The sequence below is a fragment of the Anomaloglossus baeobatrachus genome, chromosome 2 (assembly GCF_048569485.1).
Source record: "Anomaloglossus baeobatrachus isolate aAnoBae1 chromosome 2, aAnoBae1.hap1, whole genome shotgun sequence".
NCBI lineage: Eukaryota > Metazoa > Chordata > Amphibia > Anura > Aromobatidae > Anomaloglossus > Anomaloglossus baeobatrachus.
Window position 1 is genome coordinate 638165335 of NC_134354.1, and position 25890 is coordinate 638191224.

The window sequence follows — 25890 nt, forward strand, 5'->3', positions numbered from 1 at the left end:
GAAGGACGTATGAATCAAGCCGCATACAAGGTTATCCTGGAAAAACAGTTGCTTCCTTCTGCTCAGACAATGTTCCCCAACTATGAGGACTGTTTTTTTTCCAGCAGGACAATGCGCCATGCCACACAGCTAGGTCAATCAATGTGTGCATGAAGGACCACCATATCAAAATCCTGTCATGGCCAGCCCAATCTCCAGACCTGAACCCCATTGAAAACCTCTGGAATTTAAGATCGATATTCACAAGCCATCAAACAAAGAACTGCTTAAAGTTTTGCACCAGGAGTGGCATGGCATAAGGTCACCCAAAACAGTGTGAAAGACTGGTGGGAAGCATGCCAAGACGCATGAAAGCTGTGATTAAAAATCATGGTTATTCCACAAAATATTAATTTCTGAACTCTTCCTGAGTTAAAACATTAATAGTATTATTGTTTCTAAATGATTATGAACTTGTTTTCTTTGCATTATCTGAAGTCTGAAAGCAATGCATTTTTTTGATAATTTCTCATTTTCAGAAAATAAATACAGTAGTTTACAGAATAAAAAAATAATTTACATTTTACTTAAAAATATAGCTATAAAGAGAAAAATCTGAAAAACTGTCAATTTTGCAGTGGTCTCATAATTTTTGCCAGAGCTGTATGTGTGTGTATATATATATATATATATATATATATATATATATATAGTGATGCAGTGTGTATATATATATAAATAGTGATGCGGTGTGTACCGTATACAAGGTGATGTGATGCAGTGTATATATATATATATATATATATATATATATATATACATATATATATATATATATATATATATACATATATATATATATACTGTATATATATATATATATATCTATGTGTATATAGTGATGTCATGTAGTGTGTATACACATATACTGTATATAGTGATGCAATGTAGTGTGTATACAAACTGTATATAGTGATACAGTGTGTATGTATAGTGATGTGATGCAGTGTGTATACAGATAGTGATGTGATGCAGTGTGTATACATATATATATATAGTGATGTAGTGTGTGTTTACAGTATATATATATATATATATATATATATATAGTGATGTGATGCAGTCTGTATACATATATAGAGTGATGCGATATAGTGTGTATATGTGGCGCCCCTGAGGCTCTGGTCGTCACAGGGCACTGCACCTCAATTAAGGTGTATCCATCTCAGGTAAGGGGGGGGTTAATCACCGGAGTTCCACATTCACACTCTTCATACAGCTCAGGAGCCTTCCCACAGGGTGGGATGGCTCAGGGTAGGCAGGGGGTTGGCCATCATGATCATGGGACTTCCCCACTCACTGAAGCCAGCCTGGGGGGCGGGTTCCAGTGGAGGTAGAAATAGGCGCAACACACTCACATCTAAAACGGGTCCGTCGGGATCATAGTTCTGACAAGACATCACTGGAACACTTGGACTTTACTAGACCCGGGACTTGGAGCGGGAGCTCAGCCAGGGTACCTAACTGCTGAGGGGGACATCCTAGGAATAGGACACTCTCTCTCTCCTTCTCTCTTCTAACATCGGTGGTGGCCCCCTTACTTGCCTGGGATTGACCAGAGCCCAAGACAGCAGAGACCAGCACCTGGGTGCAGCTTGAAATCCGTGAGTAAAAAGAACCTGGAACAGCAGTTGCTGACTCAGACTTTGAGGAAGGAGGAAGCACTCCGGCGCTTCTGTGACGCCCTGGCACAGCCAGGTTGTCACAGAAAGAGTTAATCCTCCTTGGTAATCTGATCTCACACCGGTGCAGCCAGGGAAGCCACAGCCCCAGTGTAAGAGAAAAGCTGAGGAGAGGGGAGGGGCTGGAGCAGAGAGTGTGTGGAGGGCAGACAGGACAGAGGTCTGGAGTTTAGCTCCCAGGCTGGGAGTGAAGCGTTCTCCAAAAGGGCCGGGGCAGGCCGTAGTGAGGAAGGGGCCAGAACGGGTAGCCGGAGCCGGGCGGTGGCCCCTCGGTACCTGGGTACCCGGATCACTACAGGGGAGTGAAGTCCCCGTTCCCGGCTGAGGAGAGAGAGGAAGAGAGAGGAGAGAAAGGCACTTGGCTGCAGGGAAGGAACAACAAGGGCTGCTGCACCGTGTGTGGGACTCTAACACCCCCGTACCGAAGGCTGCGGACACCGGCAATTCCTAGTTTACCAGTGACTCCGTGTGACTTTCTTGTGAGTACACCCGTGCCCTCGGGCACCGCACTGCAGCACTGCGCCCTGCTCCCTGCGTACCCCATCACCGGGCCCCGGGATCACCAACCCCTACCCACGGAGGGGCATCACAACACCTAGCTGCTCCGCTTCACCATCCCCGGGATCCCCGTATTGAGCAGCGGTGGTGCTACACATCACCACAACCGTGGGTGGCGTCACGGACAATATCCCAACACCCAAATACCCCTTTTACTGTGGAGCCTGGGATCACAGACCGGGTCACGCTACCGTGATACCCACAGAAGTGACTCTGTGGCCCGGATCTGAGTACCCCTGGTCCCCGGGCGACACATTTGGCGTCACGAACAGGATAGAACCCATCCAGTTACCTGGAGGAAGTGCGCCTTATTCTGGACTGTCAGCGGTGATCCGCTGCAAAAATCTTAAAGTCGCCATCTTTTGCTGCCATTTTGGGCGCGAAAATCTCCCGCCCAGCACCTTCTTCCCCAAGCGTTGGGCGCGAAAAAGAGGCTCCGCCCCCAGAGAACGCGGGCGGAAGTGAAGCTCCGGAGGACCGGAAGCGAAAGAGAAAGTTTAAAGTTGCTGGAAGGACTGCTCCCGAGTACCAAGGGGGAGCAGTAGGAAGGAACTGCAGTTCATGTGACAAGGACTGTAAAGGCAGGGACGCCAGGACTCTGCTAGCATTTGGTTCCTGGAGAGGCCGCCGCAGCGATGCACCGACCCGTTACCCCTGTTACCGGTAGCGGAGCCCGCAGCGCCTGTTGGGGAGGACCCAGACCTGGGGTCCCCAGGCCTCACCTTTGTCACCGCCCTGCCACCGGCCCCGGCAGTCCGCCCGGCCGCGACGGAGATGACGACGGCTCCGGCAGTCCGCCCGGCCGCAACGGCAGCGAAGTACTGGTCCCGTTGACCAATCTGGAACCGTTTCTGGACTGGGGTCAAGGGGTGCTGCCCACTTCCTAGGGGCAGCACCAAGGCTAGGTTGTTTGGGTGGGTGACTAAAGGACCCGTTACGTTAACATTATTAAAAGTGTTATTTGTTGTTGCAACGTTGAAGCAATGTGAATCCCGCTGTGGGAAGATTGAAAATGTTTAAAATGTTTTATCCTTTTTCCAGTTTTAATAAATGTCGGTGCCTAGACGGCCCGAGGACGGGCCGTGTTTTACCAAGGGGGTGTGTGACGCCCTGGCACAGCCAGGTTGTCACAGAAAGAGTTAATCCTCCTTGGTAATCTGATCTCACACCGGTGCAGCCAGGGAAGCCACAGCCCCAGTGTAAGAGAAAAGCTGAGGAGAGGGGAGGGGCTGGAGCAGAGAGTGTGTGGAGGGCAGACAGGACAGAGGTCTGGAGTTTAGCTCCCAGGCTGGGAGTGAAGCGTTCTCCAAAAGGGCCGGGGCAGGCCGTAGTGAGGAAGGGGCCAGAACAGGTAGCCGGAGCCGGGCGGTGGCCCCTCGGTACCTGGGTACCCGGATCACTACAGGGGAGTGAAGTCCCCGTTCCCGGCTGAGGAGAGAGAGGAAGAGAGAGGAGAGAAAGGCACTTGGCTGCAGGGAAGGAACAACAAGGGCTGCTGCACCGTGTGTGGGACTCTAACACCCCCGTACCGAAGGCTGCGGACACCGGCAATTCCTAGTTTACCAGTGACTCCGTGTGACTTTCTTGTGAGTACACCCGTGCCCTCGGGCACCGCACTGCAGCACTGCGCCCTGCTCCCTGCGTACCCCATCACCGGGCCCCGGGATCACCAACCCCTACCCACGGAGGGGCATCACAACACCTAGCTGCTCCGCTTCACCATCCCCGGGATCCCCGTATTGAGCAGCGGTGATGCTACACATCACCACAACCGTGGGTGGCGTCACGGACAATATCCCAACACCCAAATACCCCTTTTACTGTGGAGCCTGGGATCACAGACCGGGTCACGCTACCGTGATACCCACAGAAGTGACTCTGTGGCCCGGATCTGAGTACCCCTGGTCCCCGGGCGACACACTTCCAAGGGAACGCCAACCTCCCATCATCCACCCAGGGCCCGCTCCGCCTGTGGGGAGCAACACCATCCAGGCTGCATAACACCTGCCCCGGCGAGGAATTCTGCAGCGGTGGCTACTCCCTGGCCGCATACCGCAGGTGGCATCACGACAAACTTTCCCAAATACCCCTCTTCCCCCATCATTTACTGTACGCCTTGGGGCAACAGAACCAGGCAAGGCCACCTGTGACATCGCCTGACCCGACCCGGCAACGAGTAGGTTAACCACCTTCCCCATGGGGCACTAGATATTCATACTGTAAATGGTGATGCAGTTTGTAGACATATATACAGTATAGTGATACAGTGTGTATACATATACAGTGGGTATGGAAAGTATTCAGACCCCTTTAAATTTTTCACTCTTTGTTTCATTGCAGCCATTTGGTAAATTAAGAAATGTTCATTTTTTTTTCTCATTAATGTACACCCTGCACCCCATTTTGACAGAAAAAAATATAAATATAGACATTTTTGCAAATTTAATAAACAAGAAAAACTGAAATATCACAAGGTCATAAGTATTCAGACCCTTTGCTCAGACACTCATATTTAAGTCACATACTGTCCATTTCATTGTGATCCTCCTTGAGATGGTTCTACTCCTTCATTGGAGTCCAGCTGTGTTTAATTAATCTGATAGAACTTGATTTGGAAAGGCACACACCTGTCTATATAAGACGTCACACCTCACAGTGCGTGTCAGAGCAAATGAGAATCATGAGGTCAAAGCAACTGCTCAAGGAGCTCAGAGACAGAATTGAAACATGTGAAACATGTGAAACAGTGAAACATGGTGGTGGCAGCATTATGCTATGGGGGTGTTTTTTAGCTGCAGGAACAGGACGACTGGTTGCAATTGAAGGAATGATGAATGTGGCCAAGTATAGAGATATTCTGGAAGAAAACCTCCTCGAGAGTGCTCTGGACCTCAGACTTGGCTGAACGTTCACCTTCCAACAAGATGATGACCTTAAGCACACAGCTAAAATAACAAAGGAGTGGCTTCAGAACAACACTGTAACCATTCTTGACTGGCTCAGCCAGAGCCCTGACCTAAACCCAATTGAGCATCTCTAGAGAGACCTGAAAATGACTGTCCACCAACACTCACCATCCAACCTGACAGAACTGGAGAGGATCTGCAAGGAAGAATGGCGGAGTATCCCCAAATCCAGGCGTGAAAAACTTGTTGCATCATTCCCAAGAAGACTCATGGCTGTACTAGCTCAAAAGGAGGGCTTCTATTTAATACTGAGCAAAGGGTCTGAATACTTATGACCATGTGATATTTCAGTTTTTCTTGTTTAATAAATTTGCAAAAATTTCGACATTTCTGGGGGTTTTTTCTGTCAAGATGGCGTACAGAGTGTACAATAATGAGAGAAAAACTTTTTTGAATTTAACAAATGGCTGCAATGAAACAATGAGTGAAAAATGTAAAGGGGTCTGAATACTTTCCGTACCCACTGTATATAGTGATGTGATGCAGTGTCTATACATATATATATATATATATATATATATATATATATATATATATATATATATATATAGTGATGTCCGGGATTTGCATCTGCACCGTCGCAGCTACAGCCACAAAATTTTGCACACCCTCCCGTCTGGACCCCGAGAGCGTCATAGGCTATGTTGTGAGGCGAAATTTTAACCCCGCGCGTTCCAATTTATCAATCAATTTTGCCCCTATCTACATAATGGGGAAAAAGTGAAACGAAAAGTGTATCCTCACCGTCACATTTACAATCACGAAATTTTGCACAGACACCTCATGTGACCCAGGGAACGTCGTAGACTATGTTTTGACAGGAAAATGTAACCCCGTGTTTTACAGTTACTCTCCAAAAAACATGCCTCTATTAAAGTAAATGGAGCCTGGAACTACATGTTATTAGTAGGAGCTGTGATTGGTTGCTATAGGAACAAAAGACATTCATAGTATAAGAAGCTTATATGTGAGGTAATAAGATGTCGGTGGAGAGACGGGTAGAGAGAGACAGACAGAGAGACAGACAGAGAGACAGACAGACAGGGAAAGAGACAGACAGAGACATACAGTGAAAGAGACAGACAGAGATAGACCTAGAAAGAGACAGACCTGGAAAGAGACAGACCTGGAAAGAGACTGACCTGGAAACAGATAGGGAAATAGACAGATGGGGAAAGAGACAGATGGGGAAAGAGACACAGACATGCAGACAGGGACAGAGACAGGCAGACAGGGAAGGAGGAGACAGCCTGAGAGACAGACAAAGATAGATGGGGAAAGACACAGACCTTGATAGAGACAGACGGAGAAAGAGACAGAGAAATAGAGACAGACAAGGAAATAGACAGACAAAGACAGGCAGACAGGGAAAGAGACAGACAGGAAAAGACACAGACAAAGAGACGGGGAGACAGACCTGGGAAAGAGACAGACCTAGAAAGAGACAGATGGGGAAAGAAACAGAGAGATAGAGACAGACAAAAAAAGAGACAGAGACAGGCAGACGGGGAAAGAGACAGACAGGGAAAGAGACAGATGGGGAAAGAGACAGACCTGGAAAGAGACAGACGGACCACATTACTTGGCCAATTTAGTTAAATCTGTGTGGAATATCTGTGGTGTTGAAATATATGTTGTGAAATGCTTCTATTAGCTTAGTTTTTGCCTTTTAATAATTACATTTCTATCTATTTGTTTTGTGGTTTCTGTGTGCAGAATACATTTTTCTTAATACATTCTATTTTGTTAACAGCAGTTATTAACTCGGGCGAAGCCGGGTAGTACAGCTAGTATATATATATATATATATATATATATATATATATATATATATATATATATTATATAAAGCTGAATGTGTGTATGTATGTCTAGGATTGGCATCTGCACCGTCGCAGCTACACCCACAAAATTTTGCACACCCACACGTCTGGACCCCGAGAGCGTCATAGGCTATGTTGTGACGTGAAATTTTAACCCCACGCGTTTCCAATTTACCAATCAATTTAGCCCCTATCTACATAATGGGGAAAAAGTGAAACGAAAAGTGTATCCGCACCGTCGCATTTACAATCACGAAATTTTGCACAGACACCTCATGTGACCCAGGGAACATCGTAGACTATGTTTTGACAGGAAAATGTAACCCCGTGTTTTACAGTTACGCTCCAAGTAAATGGAGCCTGGAACTACAGGTTATTAGTAGGAGCTGTGATTGGTTGCTATAGGAACAAAAGACATTCATAGTAGAAGAAGCTTATATGTGAGGTAATAACATGTCGGTGGGGAGACGGATAGAGAGAGACAGACAGAGACAGATAGGAAAGAGACATGTCGCGGGCGGAGGAGGGGACGCTGCGCTCTCCCACTGCTCGGGTCCGGCTGCTGCTGCGGCCTGCTGCTGCTCGGTGGCTCGAGCGATGGGCCGGATCCCGGTGACTCGAGCAGCGCTCCTCGCCCGTGAGTGAAAGGGGTTTGGTTTTTGGGATAGTTTATTGTCCGTGACGCCACCCACGGTTGTGGTGATTGTATGGACACCACCGCTGCTCTGTATGGGGATCCCGGGAGCAGTGACAGGGAGCAGCAAAGTTGTTAGTTTTCCCCTCCGTGGTGGGGTGGTTGTCCTGGGGCCCAGTGATGAGGTGGGGGATGCTGGATGGCAGGGCCGGTGCAGGGCTTGGTGGGGTGCAGGGACGTGGGGGCAGCGCTGTGCCTCACGGCACCGTGGTACTCACTCAGCCTGAGACGGTGACACAGTTCTCGGTAAAACACACGGCTGGAAAGACGGTTCCCACGGACAGCTGCTGTTGCTTTTCCCCGGTAGTTGATGGTGACGGTCTCTTTTCCTGCACCTAAGTCTATGTTGGTAGCGATGGGTTCCCACCGGTAACCCGCTCCCCGGCTTGGATATGTGCCGGAGGAGCCCCTCTTTGCCCGCAGGCGCTAGCCCTGAGAAACTGGTGCCTTGGCGGTGGCGGTGTCTCTCTCTACCGGTTGGACTGTTGCCTTCAATCGGGACTTGGTTGTTGGGAGACCCAGAGGTCCCCTTCACTGACGGATTTGGCAAATTCACGGCGACTCCTAGCCTTGCCGGGATCCGAAAGGCCCCTGCCAATGGTGCTGGCTTCTCTTCGTATACCGCTCCGGTACCGCCAGGCCACCACCCGTCCACGGTCCTTTCGGCAACCTCCAAGCAGCCTCTCCTGCAGACGGTCACCGCCGTCTGCTAACCTTGCTGTTCTCAGTCCGGGGCACACACCCGGACCAACTTCAGGCTTCCTCAACTGTCACTTTCTCTTCCACTTTTACTCCTCTACTTTGCTCCTTTACCACTTCACTCTTAACTCTTCCCTAGCTTAACTCTATCTCACTAAACTCTAACTTCATCTGCCTGGTTTTCCCGCCTCCAGGGCTGTGTACTCCTCGGTGGGCGGAGCCAACCGCCTGGCCCACCCCCTGGTGTGGACATCAGCCCCTGGAGGAAGGCAACAAGGATTTTTGTGTAGCTTTGGTGTACCTATCCGGGGTGTAGGGTGTGGTGGTGTCATGACCTGTGACCCCTAGCTTGCCCAGGGCATCACATTCCCCCTTAGCAAAATGCAGACCGTCCGCGGGCTGCCCGTCCAACACCGGTTTTATTTTTCTGAAAAGATATAAAAGGTAAACATATACAAATAAAATAACTTCATCCCACATCGGGAGGTGCTTTGCTTAAACGTTACTAAACGGTTTCAAATGGTTGCGGCTGCAGCTCTCTCCCACCCAAGTAACCTGGCCCTGATGCTGCCCCTAAAACCAAGGCAGCACCCCTTGACCCCAGTCCTGAACCAAGTCACCCGAGCGGGATCTGTCCTTCCCCTCCAGAGGGTAGCCACCGGTTCCGGTGGTGGCTGGGCCCCAGCCTGCTCCACTGCGGGCCCTCCCTCCAACCTGCCTCTCCGGAGGCGGTAACGGTTAGCTGCAACACAACATTTTTATTTACAAGCCACTAACGTTTGTGGTTGCCCTGCAAGTTCTCGGGCCTGTTCATAGAAGTTTCTATGCAGCCTTTTGAAGGGTCCCCATGGGGACAACAATGCCGGAAATGGCTGGCTCCAATCACGGTTGACAATCAGCTGAGGCTTTGGTTGATTACTTTCATCTTTTGCAAAACTTTCAACTTTTAAACACACAGACTTCCGTGGTCCCAACGGGGACGGTGCAACGGTGCTCCGCTGCCTTACTCGGATTCTTTGCCATATCTGAGGGAGGGGGCGCGGCGCACACACGGGCCTCCTGGCTGCCCCTCAACTTAGCATCCAGCGCGAACCACCCTCTCTCTCAACAGTGCCGGGTGTATTGTACCATGTCGCCCGGCATAAGGTTACGACCGGGGTGCTCCTCTGGCAGGTAAGCATTCACATCCCGCCGGGCTATAAACACTTCGGCCTCCAGGCCCGGTTCATAAATAAATCCATAGCCCCAGCGGACATCAAACCGCTTCACCTGCCCTTCATACAGCGGGCCCCGGACCCGGAAGGTAGCTTGTCTCAGGCTCTCCTTCTCCCGGATCGTACGGGCTACCATCTCCGCCTTCTTTCTTTCTCTTTCACCGATTTCCAGGCCCAACGGTACCGGCTCCCTGTCCCAGTACGGCGCTGCTGCGAGCTCTGGCGCACGGGTCGGGCCCCGCGAGACCTGTTGGACATTGCCCACTGCTGGTGATCTGGGCAGCAGGTCCCGCGGTGACTTGGCCTTAGACGCCGCTTTGCAGCGGCAACCCGGCACAACCTCAGCCGAGGTGTGGGGGATGGGCACAGGGGCTTTCCTCTGCTGGGCCTTCGGCACGGAGCGGGCTATCGGCTCCGGCTCGGGGACTTTCTCGGGGGACGCCTCCGGTTCGGTTTTCGGGGCTTTCCATGGCAGCACCTCCGGTCGGCTACGGGCTCCGGCTGCAGGTCGGTCCGCTTGGGCGGACATGCTGGGTATCGCTACCGGTTGTGGTGGTAGCGGGCCTAGTGGCGGGGTTATGGCTTCCGGGACGGGTGGCGAGGGAGGCAGCAGGGCGAGAGGGTTTAGACCGGGTCCCGCAGCCGCGATGACTGGCTCTTCAAGGGCATCGGGGCGTGGGTCACTCACCCTCCCTTCCTCCGCTTCCTCCTTCCGTCTCCGCACGGTCGCTATGACGTCCGCCATGTCGGTCTCCCACTCCTCCATGAGGAGCTGCATTTTGACCTGCAGCCTCTGGTAGAGCTGCGCGGTCCGGATCTCCACCCACGCCGCGGTTCCAGGCGCGGGGGCTACGGTGCTGCGGGACGGCATCCACATGTTGCTGGCGGCTTCTCCCAGGAACAAGATCGCTGCAGAGTCCTGGCGTCCCTGCTTTTATAGCCGCGGCTACATGCAACCAGTCGCCATTTCGTCCCCCTTAGCCTTTTTTCAGCCCTTCCTCTATCGGGGCGGAGTTTTGGCCTTCGCGCCTCGGCTACTCGAGAAGACGCTCGAGCAGGAACTCTTCGCGCCAAAGATGGCGGCTTCTGAAATTTTCCGGCCGGATACCTCCGGCAGTAACAAGGCGCACCTCTACCCAACGGCAGAGCGGTAACATCCTGTTCGTGACGCCAAGTTGACGCGGGCGGAGGAGGGGACACTGTGCTCTCCCACTGCTCAGGTCCGGCTGCCGCTGCTGCTGTGGCCTGCTGCTGCTCGGTGGCTCGAGCGATGGGCCGGATCCCGGGGACTCGAGCGGCGCTCCTCGCCCGTGAGTGAAAGGGGTTTGGTTTTTGGGATAGTTTATTGTCCGTGACGCCACCCACGGTTGTGGTGATTGTATGGACACCACCGCTGCTCTGTATGGGGATCCCGGGAGCGGTGACAGGGAGCAGCAAAGTTGTTAGTTTTCCCCTCCGTGGGTAGGCGGTGGTTGTCCCGGGGACCAGTGATGAGGTGTGGGATTCTGGATGGCAGGGCCGGTGCAGGGCTTGGTGGGGTGCACGGATGCGGGGGCAGCGCTGTGCCTCACGGCACCGTGGTACTCACTCAGCCTGAGACGGTGACACAGTTCTCGGTAAAACACACGGCTGGAAAGACGGTTCCCACGGACGGCTGCTGTTGCTTTTCCCCGGTAGTTGACGGTGACTGTCTCTTTTCCTGCACCTAAGTCTATGTTGGTAGCGATGGGTTCCCACCGGTAACCCGCTCCCCGGCTTGGATATGTGCCGGAGGAGCCCCTCTTTGCCCGCAGGCGCTGGCCCTGAGAAACTGGTGCCTTGGCGGTGGCGGTGTCTCTCTCTACCGGTTGGACGGTTGCCTTCAATCGGGACTTGGTTGTTGGGAGACCCAGAGGTCCCCTTCACTGACGGATTTGGCAAATTCACAGCGACTCCTAGCCTTGCCGGGATCCGAAAGGCCCCTTCCAATGGTGCTGGCTTCTCTTCGTATACCGCTCCGGTACCGCCGGGCCACCACCCGTCCACGGTCCTTTCGGCAACCTCCAAGCAGCCTCTCCTGCAGACGGTCACCGCCGTCTGCTAACCTTGCTGTTCTCAGTCCGGGGCACACACCCGGACCAACTTCAGGCTTCCTCAACTGTCACTTTCTCTTCCACTTTTACTCCTCTACTTTGCTCCTTTACCACTTCACTCTTAACTCTTCCCTAGCTTAACTCTATCTCACTAAACTCTAACTTCATCTGCCTGGTTTTCCCGCCTCCAGGGCTGTGTACTCCTCGGTGGGCGGAGCCAACCGCCTGGCCCACCCCCTGGTGTGGACATCAGCCCCTGGAGGAAGGCAACAAGGATTTTTGTGTAGCTTTGGTGTACCTATCCGGGGTGTAGGGTGTGGTGGTGTCATGACCTGTGACCCCTGGCTTGCCCAGGGCGTCACAGACAGACAGAGACAGACGGGTAAAGAGACAGACAGAGACAGACCTGGAAAGAGACAGACCTGGAAAGAGACAGATGGGGAAAGAGACAGATGGGGAAAGAGACACAGACATGCAGACAGGGACAGAGACAGGCAGACAGGGAAGGAGGAGACAGCCTGAGAGACAGACAAAGATAGATGGGGAAAGACACAGACCTTGATAGAGACCGACGGAGAAAGAGACAGAGAAATAGAGACAGACAAGGAAAGAGACAGACAGAGACAGGCAGACAGGGAAAGAGACAGACAGGAAAAGACACAGACAAAGAGACGGGGAGACAGACCTGGGAAAGAGACAGACCTAGAAAGAGACAGATGGGGAAAGAAACAGAGAGATAGAGACAGACAAAAAAAGAGACAGAGACAGGCAGACTGGGAAAGAGACAGACTGGGAAAGAGACAGACGGGGAAAGAGACAGACGGGGAAAGAGACAGACGGGGAAAGAGACAGACGGGGAAAGAGACAGACGGGGAAAGAGACAGACCTGGAAAGAGACAGACCTGGAAAGAGACAGGCGGACCACATTACTTGGCCAATTTAGTTAAATCTGTGTGGAATATCTGTGGTGTTGAAATATATGTTGTGAAATGCTTCTATTAGCTTCGTTTTTGCCTTTTAATAATTACATTTCTATCTATTTGTTTTGTGGTTTTTGTGTGCAGAATACATTTTTCTTAATACATTCTATTTTGTTAACAGCAGTTATTAACTCGGGCGAAGCCGGGTAGTACAGCTAGTATATATATATATATATATATATATATAAAAGCTGAATGTGTGTATGTATGTCTGGGATTGGCATCTGCACCGTCGCAGCTACACCCACAAAATTTTGCACACCCACACGTCTGGACCTCGAGAGCGTCATAGGCTATGTTGTGAGGTGAAATTTTAACCCCGCGCGTTTCCAGTTTACCAATCAATTTAGCCCCTATCTACATAATGGGGAAAAAGTGAAACGAAAAGTGTATCCGCACCGTCGCATTTACAATCACGAAATTTTGCACAGACACCTCATGTGACCCAGGGAACATCGTAGATTATGTTTTGACAGGAAAATGTAACCCCGCGTTTTACAGTTACGCTCCAAAAAACATGCCTCCATTAAAGTAAATGGAGCCTGGAATTACAGGTTATTAGTAGGAGCTGTGATTGGTTGCTATAGGAACAAAAGACATTCATAGTAGAAGAAGCTTATATGTGAGGTAATAAGATGTCGGTGGGGAGACAGATAGAGAGAGACAGACAGAGACAGATAGGAAAGAGACAGACAGAGACAGACGGGTAAAGAGACAGACAGAGACAGACCTGGAAAGAGACAGACCTGGAAATAGACAGATGGGGAAAGAGACAGATGGGGAAAGAGACAGACAGACATGCAGACAGGGACAGAGACAGGCAGAAAGGGAAGGAGGAGACAGCCAGAGAGACAGACAAAGATAGATGGGGAAAGACACAGACCTTGATAAAGACCGGGAAAGAGAGAGAGAAATAGAGACAGACAAGGAAAGAGACAGACAGAGACAGGCAGACAGGTAAAGAGACAGACAGGAAAAGACACAGAGAAAGAGACGGGGAGACAGACTGGGAAAGAGACAGACCTGGAAAGAAGCAGACCTGGAAAGAGGCAGACGGGGAAAGAAACAGACAGAGACAGACCTGGAAAGAGACAGACCTGGAAAGAGACAGACGGAACACATTACTTGGCCAATTTAGTTAAATCTGTGTGGAATATCTGGGGTGTTGAAATGTATGTTGTGAAATGCTTCTATTAGCTTAGTTTTTGCCTTTTAATAATTACATTTCTATTTGTTTTGTGGTTTTTGTGTGCAGAATCAATTTTTGTTAATACATTCTATTTTGTTAACAGCAGTTATTAACCTGGGCGAAGCCGGGTAGTACAGCTAGTATATATATATATATATATATATAGTGATGCCATGTGTATACATATCTACCGTATATTTTTGTGAATATAGAACTCCATGTGTGTTTCTTACACATTTTTGCGAACATTTATTGAAGGAGTATATTCAGTTATTAGTCCATCATATAGAAAAGGAGTGATAGATAATCTAGATATTAATATGATCAGTATATATTACCCCCTTTTCTTAAAATTTGTGATTGATTACATATATACAGTGATGCAGTGTGTATACATATACTGTATATAGTGATGCAGTGTGTATACATATACTGTATATAGTGATGCAGTGTATATACATACTGTATATATAGTGATGCACTGTGTAGACATATATACAGTGATGCAGTGTGTATATATATATATATTCAGTGATACAGTGTGTATACATACATACATAGTGATGCAGTGTGTATACATATTTATAGTGATGCAGTGTGTATTATATATATAGTGATGCAGTGTGTATTATATATATATATATAGTGATGCAGTGTGTATTATATATATAGTGATGCAGTGTGTATACATATTTATAGCGATGCAGTGTGTATTATATGTATAGTGATGCAGTGTGTATACATATATATATATATAGTGATGCAGTGTGTATACATATTTATAGTGATGCAGTGTGTATTATATATATATAGTGATGCAGTGTGTATTATATATATATAGTGATGCAGTGTGTATTATATATATAGTGATGCACTGTGTATAGATATATATAGTGATGCAGTGTGTATTATATATATAGTGATGCACTGTGTATACATATATATATAGTGATGCAGTGTGTATTATATATATAGTGATGCAGTGTGTATTTTATATATAGTGATGCACTGTGTATACATATATATAGTGATGCAGTGTGTATTATATGTATAGTGATGCAGTGTGTATTATATATATAGTGATGCACTGTGTATACATATATATAGTGATGCAGTGTGTATTTTATATATAGTGATGCAGTGTGTATTATATATATATAGTGATGCAGTGTGTATTATAAATATAGTGATGCAGTGTGTATTATATATATATAGTGATGCAGTGTGTATTATAAATATAGTGATGCAGTGTGTATTTTATTTATAGTGATGCACTGTGTATACATATATATAGTGATGCAGTGTGTATTTTATATATAGTGATGCAGTGTATTATATATATAGTGATGCAGTGTATTATATATATAGTGATGCAGTGTGTATTTTATATATAGTGATGCAGTGTGTATTTTATATATAGTGATGCAGTGTATTATATATATAGTGATGCAGTGTGTATTTTATATATAGTGATGCACTGTGTATACATATATATAGTGATGCAGTGTGTATTTTATATATAGTGATGCAGTGTATTATATATATAGTGATGCAGTGTGTATTTTATATATAGTGATGCAGTGTGTATTATATATATAGTGATGCAGTGTGTATTTTATATATAGTGATGCAGTGTATTATATATATAGTGATGCAGTGTATTATATATATAGTGATGCAGTGTGTATTATATATATAGTGATGCAGTGTGTATTATATATATAGTGATGCAGTGTGTATTATATATATAGTGATGCAGTGTGTATTATATATATAGTGATGCAGTGTGTATTTTATATATAGTGATGCAGTGTATTATATATATAGTGATGCAGTGTATTATATATATAGTGATGCAGTGTGTATTATATATATAGTGATGCAGTGTGTATTATATATATAGTGATGCAGTGTGTATTATATTTATAGTGATGCAGTGTGTATTATATATATAGTGATGCAGTGTGTATCTATAGTGATGCGATGCAGTGTACCCAGTGCTCGCAGTTTCCCTGGCTCCAGCAGTATGGTGGGCAGGTGCTTGCCCCCTGCCAGCCTCCGCCCGCTCCCAGCTGTAGCCCCAATGCTCCGGGGATGAGCCGCTGCCAATCAGAGGCGGCTCCCTCCTGTGTGGTGGGTGGGGGTTATTGTTCCCTCTCCTGGTTGTGAGGAGCTGCCTGGCTTCCTTATTCCTCCATCCAGGGTGGGACCTGCCAGTCAGTGCTGTCAGCGGCCACAGCTGCCTCCTGCCACCCGCGCCGGTCTCCCCGTCCCGGTCAGTCAGCCATTACAGTAGGTGCCCGGCGGCACTCTCAGCCTGGAGCCCCTATGTACGACGACCTGTACATCCATGGATTCGAGGACTCTGAGGTGGTGAGTGTCTATGTAATGTCCTGGCACCTCAGCACTGCCCAGCCTGGCACCTGCTGATAGGCACAGGCAACAGATCGCAGTGCCCGGCTCCTCCTGCACTGTGCGGACCGCAGGCTGGGCAGGGAGCCTCTGCCACAGCACAAGTTGGGCACTTGTATCATACTCTTAACTGTACATACATTGTAGAGAAATGTAACAATCACACAGCTTAATATATATAGGGAAGATATACAGATAATACATACAATAATCACTAATGTACATTACCAGAATCAGGAACGTTGTACAATGCAGGTCATATATCACAATAATGCCCAGAATACAGACACCTTAGTGTACATACAGTGTGCAACCACTTATATAAGAGGTACAGATGACATATGCTATATACACACAGTGAGATATAGATATATATAAGACATACAATATACTTTATGTATTTACTATATGCCATCATACACATGTACATATACTGTAAATTGCAAAACAGACTTAAATCCATACATCTTATGTATATACCATATATTACAATGAGAGCGACATTCATAAACCATAAGTATATAAAGTATGTACCTCGTATCATTATATCATACTACTACACATGTGATGTATTATAATAAAGCCACACCTTAATGTATATACAGTATGTAATCATTTATATAAGCTACACAGACAGCATAGACATACCGCTATATTTATATATATATATATATATATATATATATATACATATATACCATCATACACATATACTGCAAAATACAAAGGAGACCTAATTGCATATATATTAATATACTTCTGTAAGCAGTCATACCTATATGAGATATATACAGTATATATATCTATATATATATATATACACACATATATATATACATGTATATATATATAAATATATATATATGTATATACAATACATGTATTTATGTATGTATATATATATATATAGCATATATATTATATATATATATACACATGTATATATACTGTATATATCTCATATATGTATGACTGTTTACAGAAGTATATTAATATATATGCAATTAGGTCTCCTTTGTATTTTGCAGTATATATGTATGATGGTATATAGCAAATACATATATATATATATATATATATATATATATATATATATATATATATATATACACGCACACGCATGCTTAATATAGTATGGTAGATATATACCATGCATTTTAACAATCCTATTATCCCATTTTAATACATAGACATGAATAATTAGATAATACATATGCCTTACTACGTATGTCATTTGTATTTGTCATATATGTGTCATGATGCACATACTTTATTATACATATCATGTTATATCATAGTATTATACGTATACTGTATGGGTGTACTTGTAAATGTCACATGCTACATACACATATATGTATATATATATATACATACACACACACACACACACACACACCACCATACTATACTATTCTACAATTTAATTTTCAAAATGAAACATATTATTTCCATTATGATATAAAGCAAAAGAAATCAGTAAAGTATTTTCCTTTTGTATGAAGTGATTTCTCTGGCACCAGACAGACAATATCTGATCATAGTAGTAATTATTATGTACAAATGGTCAAAATATTCACCTCCGAATCAGAAATCCCGGAAAAATAATGTTCTCATCTACAGAAATCACTAGAACCACCTGCTATGTAATATTGGTGTAGTAAATATCTACCAGTTGTAGCCAGTATGGAGCGTGGTGACAATGTGAGTGACATCAGGTATCGGATCCAGTTATAAGAGGTGTTTCTCCTTGTCTTTGGTGCAGTAAGAAGTTGTAGAAGTGATTCACATTTTCATTACACATAATAAGGATAAATCTTTGCAAATGCACAATACATGTGTTGTGTTGGGGGTTGCGTTGTGTATTTGTCACAGTGTCACCTGTCCCTGGTGTATGTGTCACCGTCTCTTCAGTGCAGACGTAATGAAGCCATCATTGCAGCCTGATCTGGGCGCTTTCACTTAATTGAAGAAATAGAAGTGTGTTAGTAAATACGGACAAGTGTTTGTACAATAGACCGTGAGTGTCACTAATTGTGTACATAGAGTGAATATAGTGTATACACGGCCTCTTTATAGGTGACACTCCAGTTTATCAGTGGGACACTATGATTGCTGCTCCTAAGTTCCTTCCTACATCTATATGTACGTTGTTCCACCTATGACATCATATGACTATTTATTGGTATGGAACAAATGTTCATGCCGTTTCCAGTACCCAAGAAGTCTTAGGGGTACTTTACACGCTGCAACATCGCTAACGATTTATCGTTGGGGTCATGGTGTTTGTGACGCACATCCGGCATCGTTAGCGACATCGCAGTGTGTGACACGTACGAGCGACCTTCAACGATCGCAAAAGTGGTAAAAATCGTTGGTGTTGGAGAGGTTGTCCAAACACCAAATATCGTTCTCTGGTGAGTAGCGATGTTGTTCGTCGTTCCTGCGGCAGCACACATCGCTATGTGTGACACCGCTGGAGCGACGAACCTGCGTCCACCGGCTATGAGGAAGGAAGTAGGTGGGCGGCATGTTCCAGCCGCTCATCTCCGCCCCTCCTCTTCTATTGGACAGCTGCCGTGTGACGTCGCTGTGACGACGCACGAACCGCCCCCTTAGAAAGGAGGCGGTTCACAGGCAACAGCGATGTCGTTAGGCAGGTAAGTATGTGTGACGGGTGTTAGCGATGTTGTGCGCCACGGGCAGCGATTTGCCCGTGACGCACAACCGATGATATCGCAGCGTGTAAAGTACCCCTTACTCCGCAGTATACTAGTATATATATGATATACATTACTGCCATACAGGATCTGATTTTGGCATCTCCTATAGCCTCAGATACTGCCATACAGAATTGCCATGTGTTCAGTGAGGCCAACAGACGGTCGGTTTTGCAAAGCTTTTCAACTCTTCATCTACTTAATTAGAAGCTATGTACAGTATATGGGATGGTACATGTGAAAGGAATCAGAGCTGACCCCTCATGCAATCAACCTATGGTAAAAACTGCACCCTTAACCTCAACAATGAGTTATCATAATTCCCTTTAATATCACAGTCATGTCAGTCTCAAGATTTTAGGAAGCTTATATAGGTGGAGCTGCAATTGTCACACTATAGGGCCATGTTCACAGATTGCCGTTTTTTTCTGCAACAAAACCTGCTCCCCTGGCAGTAAAAAAGCTGCATTTTGTATGCTTTTCTACTGCATTTTTGGTGCTTCATTCTTTCATTTGTGTACAGTGCATGTGTAAATGCTTCTTATGTTGCACCTGTGCATATCTGTTAGGCTGAGTTCCCATATCCTGTAATCATCCGATAAAATGGATCCTGAAGTGATCCATTGGGAAAAAAGTTCTACAAACACAACATTTTTGTCAGTTGTTGTCAGCCAGATCCGTTTTTTTAACATTGGAGTCTATGGAGAACGGATCCGTTAACAGAGTACAATTTATTCATCCGTTATTCTTGCATTTATAATGGATCTGTTTTTTTCTTACAGGATCTGTTTCAAATGGAAGATAAATAGCAATCCGTAAACGGATCCGTTCTCCATAGACTCCAATGTTAAAAAACAAATCCGGCAGAAATCATTTTGCCAGCAGATCTCTGCAGGATCCATTCTAACAGATGATTACAGGATATATCAGCTCAGTCTTGCAAGGGATGGACCCCATAGTCATGGATGATTGCATTTAAAGGGAATCTGTCACCAGGTTTTTAAGACCTAATCTGAGAGCAGCATAACATAGGGGCAGAGATCCTGATTCCAGCGATGTGTCACTTACTGGGCTGCTTAGTGTAATTTTGATAAAATCACTGTTTAATCAGCAGCAGATTATCATTAGAGGACTACTTGGCGTGCTGCCAGGTAGTCCAGCATTTTCATGAACTCTGTATAACTGCTAGATCTACAGCAGAGAAAACATTGATTTTATCAAAATGATAGCAAACTGCTCAGTAAGTGACACATCGCTGGAATCAGGGTCTTTGTCTCTACGTTATGCTGCTCTCAGATGGGGGATCAAAAACCTGGTGACAGATTCCCTTTAATTTACAACGGCATATGTCACCGTGTCTTTGCTGGCCATCTAAAGACTGATGTCTGCCTTTGTAAATTAGACGTGGATTAGACAGAGCTCTTCATTGAGAGGACTAACAGAGCTGCAGCAGATAATACTGTGACTTTTTTTTCAAACTTCAGCAAGAAGCCCAGTTAGTGTCACACCACTCTTTGCCCCAATTTAATGGTACTTTCAGACTGTGACGCATATACCTAATGATCTTATTTAAATCCATAGGGTTTTTTTCCATCACAGAAGCAGAATAACAAAAATAACAGTTCTAGATCCCTAACATGATGGATATGAGCATCGCCCTGCAGACCATAATAACCATAATGCATTACCGTGGGGCTCCTTTTGTAATGTATTTGTGTTGTAGTGTAATGGAATACATACCATAGAACAAGCCCTGAAACATCTCCATGAAGGGGCAAGTGAAATCTGTCCTATGCCCCTCCTCCTAAGTAGAGTGTCACAGCTTTTGATACAGGCATCTCAACAGTATTAAACTGGGTAGTACTGAATGAAAGGGTTACACCTATCTTAAATGGAACCTGTCACTAGATTTGGCCCGTATAAGGTGCAGCCACCACCAGTGAGCTCTTATATACAGTATTCTAGAATTCTGTATATAAGAGCCCAGGCTGCGCTGTAGAACGTAAAAATCACTTTTATAACACTCACCTAGGGGTGGTCCGATGGGTGTCACTACTCGCGGTCTGGTGCCTCCTCTCTCCGGTCCGGCAGCTCCTCTATGATGATCGCCATCCTCCTTCTACCCAGCCAAGGTTGAATGACGTATCCTATGCCTTCCACACAGGCCGACATTATGGTCCTGTACAGGCGCACTTTGATCTGCCCTGCTGATGACAACTCAAAATATTGCAGTGCACATGCGCGGGCGGTCTTTAACCTTTCCTCACGCATGTGCATTACAGTACTTTGATCTGCCCTGAGCAGGGCAGATCACAATGCGCCTGCGCAGGACCCCAATGTCAGTCTTTGTGGATGACGTAGGGGACACGTTATCCATACTTGGCTGGGTAGAGGGAGGCACCGGACCAGAGAACATCAACACCCATCAGAACGGACCGCCCCTTAGGTGAGTATTATAAGGCCCTGTGTGCACTAGAAAAAGGATTTTTCTCAAGAATTTTCTCAAGAAAATTCTTGAGAATCTGAAAGATTGTAAATCAGCAATCCCAAATAATTAGTATGCAAATAAACATTAAAATATACACCTTTATTGATATAGAACTAAAAAGAGCAACCTTAATTACTCTAGTATAAGCGAGTCAAGCTCATAAAGCCATCACCACCTACGGTGAATACACCATGGCCACTTGAGTCAGCCTAATGAAGGACATTCCCATCAGGGGTCCTATCTGCACCTCCGATGTTGATGTGCACCTCCGATTACGGTTTAGACCTTTACAGGTGAAACGCACGCCGGAAGGAGTGGGATTTAGTGGCACATTTACTGAGGTGTTTATTTGATTTGCACTTCCGGGTATCATGGGCGTTACCTTTGTGGAACGCACGCGACATTATCCAGGAAGTATAACCACACATGCTGAACTAAACCCACATGGCAGGATCCACATAATCCTTACTAAATAAACATCAGGTGAGCTGTACCTCCTGATTGGAGAAATTATATGACCCATATGTTTAAATGACCCCAGTTTTGGCCACGCCAGAATCTCTGACACTATGGTTTTGTGAGGGCTGGCAACAAGGACCTGACTGACAATTATTGTGTCCCCTGAGGAGTCTTAATGACGAAACGCGTAGGGGTCCAGCTTGAGACCTTAGATGTGGTCCGTCCTTGTTAGGACGGAAGTCTGGGGCAGCAGTTATTTCTTATTTTCTGAATCCAAAGAGTGGTAGGGTTAGTAAATGGTGGACGACTCTACTGACTCGGATGGAGAGACTGCATGACCTCATATGAAAAAGGACTGGGTGAGACCATTCCTATTTTAATACCTGGAAAATCCATTGTGTATTAATGTCTATTTATGACTGACCACTGTCAGGAATATGATTGCACATTGAATTGTTGTTTTTTTAGGTATTTATTATTTCTTTTGTTGTGTTTTTTTGCCAATTGGACCACTGTCCTTTGCTCACAGCATTGTCACTTTTTGGTTTGTTTGTTTAGTTTTTTTCCTGTGTTTATTATCTCTTGTGGCCATCACCAGATAGGACCCCTGATGGGAATGTCCTTCATTAGGCTGACTCAAGTGGCCATGGTGTATTCACCGTAGGTGGTGATGGCTTTATAAGCTTGACTCGCTTATACTAGAGTAATTAAGGTTGCTCTTTTTAGTTCTATATCAATAAAGGTGTATATTTTAATGCTGATTTGCGAGTCTGAAAGATTAGCGCGCTTGCGTTCAAAAAACGCACCAATAACTCATGCTTTTTTACCGCGTTTTTGATGCGTTTTTTCCCGCGGGTTGGTCCCTGTGGTTTTTTACCATTATCTATGGCATAAAACGCAGGTACCTGCAGAAAAGACGTGACATGCGCATTCTTTTTATCAAGAAATTCTGCAGAAACAATTTTCTTGAGAAAAAAACGCAGTGTGCGCACAGCTATTTTTTTTTCCATAGGTTTGGCTGGGGAATGTCTGCAGAAAGGTTACAGCCATTTTCTCAAGAAATTTCTGCAGCAAAAACGCAAAAAATCGCGGGTAAAAATGCAGTGTGCGCACAGGGCCTAAAAGTGATTTTTACATTCTATAGTGCGGTTTGGGCTCTTATACACAGTATTCTGGAATGCTGTATATAAGAGCCCACTGGTGGTGGCCGCAGCTTATAGGGGCCAAATCTGGTGACAGGTTCCCTTTAACAAGTTATCTCCTATACACTGTAATGGTGATATTTTACTGAAGTCTTGGGATCCAACTGCTGGACTCTCATTGATCCATACGGTGTTCCGAAATACCCCATTAGAATGAAGTAGGACTTCCATAGAAAGCATACACTAATTAATATGCGACCTCTACTTCATCTACTTCATTATAATGGGGCATGTAAGGACCCCATTCTTGACATCGATGGGAGTCCTTTTGATCAGACTCCTGACAAATAGCAAGTAATCCCTTATCCTTTCTGCTTCTTTCCTAAATTATGGAAAGGTGACCCAAGACCTTCCTTTTCTTTATAAATACCCTGTGTATAATTGTGTATTTCCCCAGGATTTTTCTGCAGCATTGGATATATCGCGATATCTACCATCCATTATCATGGGGCACAGCCCATTGTTTTCTGTTCAGGTATATTACAGGCTCTGGAATATATAAATGCCTCATTCGCTCTGTTCTGATCCGTCTTCTGTTCAGTTAATGCAGTGATATTGGTGAAATCCAGGGTGGTACTGTACATGCTGCACACTGCAGATATCATTGTTTATTAACAGGATGATGTGGAGCAGTTTCTGGCAATGGACAGGGTTAAATATTTTTTGGCTTGTTTCTGCCTTCTGACTCAGTGCCATAGGGGAATGAACTGCATATCCCCAAGGTGTCTTGCCCATCCTACAGGCTGTCACATAGCAGATCTATGTTTACGGTAATGAAGGAATATAGGTTGGTCTTTTGCAGAGTGCGATGCTGCTTGTATCGGGGGATGCCGTTTTTTTCTTGTTTCTTCTACAGTACATTGTGAAAGGTCACAGAAATTCATATGCATTATATATAACATCGCATTTTACATTGTTACTTATTTATATAGAGCGCACATGTTTGATTAAGAACCTGAAATAACAGCCCTTTACTCCATCAGACCTAACACATAAGGCCAGAATCACACTTGCTAGTGCCTCGCGTGTAACTCGCGCGAGTTTCTTATGGTAGAACCCAGCATGGCCGCACACTCCCCTGACAGGAGCGGGTCGGTTGCATGTATCTCTATGCAGCTCAGACGCTCCTGTTTGGTGAGTGTGCGGCCATGCCGGGTGATTCAATGAGAGGCTCGCGCGAGTTACACGTGAGGCACTCGCAAGTGTGATTCTGGCCTAAGGGTTGTCTAGGGTTTGTATCTTTGTAGGGCTCAAAGTGGGATCCCGCAATGCTTTCCGGTCCCTCCTGGTCTCTACTTTCTGGTTTTGTCTCAACACACAGGACATACCTGGCTGCAGCTTAACCCGATAAGGGGGGAAAACATTTTAGGGGACAGTGGGTTAAGCTGCTGCCATAAACCTCAGGCACCTACATATCTCTGGTGAAAACAAAAGATGCACTTATTTTATTTCCTATGGGTATATTTTCTTTTCTTTATTTAATCTGTCATATGGTTCCAGAGATATGGGCATTTCTATTTTTTATTGTTGTTAGCAATGGGGCATAATTAGGGTAATAATGCAGAGCACCATAAACATACACCCCTAAAGAATTCAGTGACCACCACCCCCTGGTAAACACCATCAAATTTATGGTCTGTATATTAATGGTTGAAGCTGACTTTCACCCCAAGACTGATGTTTCATACACGAGTCTTAATCAGTCGCCTACAAGAATAAGACACGCTCACATCTATTAATGATATTGGTGCACCTTATTAGTGGCGTGTGCCTCCTTGAGTGGTGTAACACTTCCGGTGTAAGGAACGCCACCAATTTTCATGAATTTGATGGTCTGGTGTAGCCACACCACGAGCTGGCTGCTCCCCGGCTCCTCCTGTTTTGGCAGAGCTGCCCAATATTTAGCCACTTTCAAAACGTTTTCTGAATAGAAATGTTGCTGTATCGGCAAAACACCATTTCAGATATGTCGTAAATCCAAACAGCTTTTATTACAATTGATGACTGCTGCTAGCTGTCTGATAACAAATGAGGAGTTTGATCCGAGTGTCACCTTAGTGTGATCCGATTTTCTTCCAATGAGAGAACTTAATTTCTCCATCTTCGCCATTGCCTGTGTCTGCAGTACAATGAGAAGATAGCAAATCCGGCACAATATGTTTAAAAACGTATAGGATGTGCCGGATTTGCTATCTTCTCATGGTAATTCATGTCTTTTTTGGTGGACTTCATCTAAGCACTCCGATGAATGATTGAACAATAATCCCACCATTCTGGAACGTTAGTAGCTCCTTTTCACTTTAGTTTTACCTCCTGTGTCTGCAGTAATCGGACTACACTTGGATGACAGCCAGGTGCAGTCCGATGGTTCACACGGACCCATAGACTTGTATAGGTGACCGTAATCAGAATATATTAGAGCCACTAGCAACGATTGTTTCTCTCGCTGAATCGGCATCGGAACACAATCACAAATCTGCTCTGTCCTATAGTGTAACAGTGGTCCGAGTGCTATCCGATAGCACAGTCAATAGCACTCGGGTGTGTTATACACTCATGTGAGCATATCCTTACAGCATGACAAACCAAAAAGAGAGAAAAACTGCAGTGCCTAAAACGCGGTAAAAATGCATGCAAAAAAAAGCAATGAAAATACGCAAGTAGCCTAATTTATATAATAGGTGCAGAAATGG

At 45.5% G+C, this 25890-nt stretch overlaps 1 protein-coding gene across 3 annotated transcripts in view; it reads left to right on the forward strand.

Moving 5' to 3' along the window:
- CACNB3 (calcium voltage-gated channel auxiliary subunit beta 3) overlaps positions 1-25890 on the forward strand; it is a 403977-nt gene that overhangs the window by 161174 nt on the left and 216913 nt on the right. The window contains exon 1 of one of the 3 annotated variants that reach the window (XM_075336927.1): positions 16105-16289. The exons of the other annotated variants lie outside the window; for them this stretch is intronic. Coding sequence (XP_075193042.1) covers positions 16245-16289 — 45 coding nt within the window. The 5' untranslated portion in view covers positions 16105-16244. Of the gene's footprint in view, positions 1-16104; positions 16290-25890 lie in introns of those variants that run through there. 3 annotated transcript variants of the gene reach the window in all.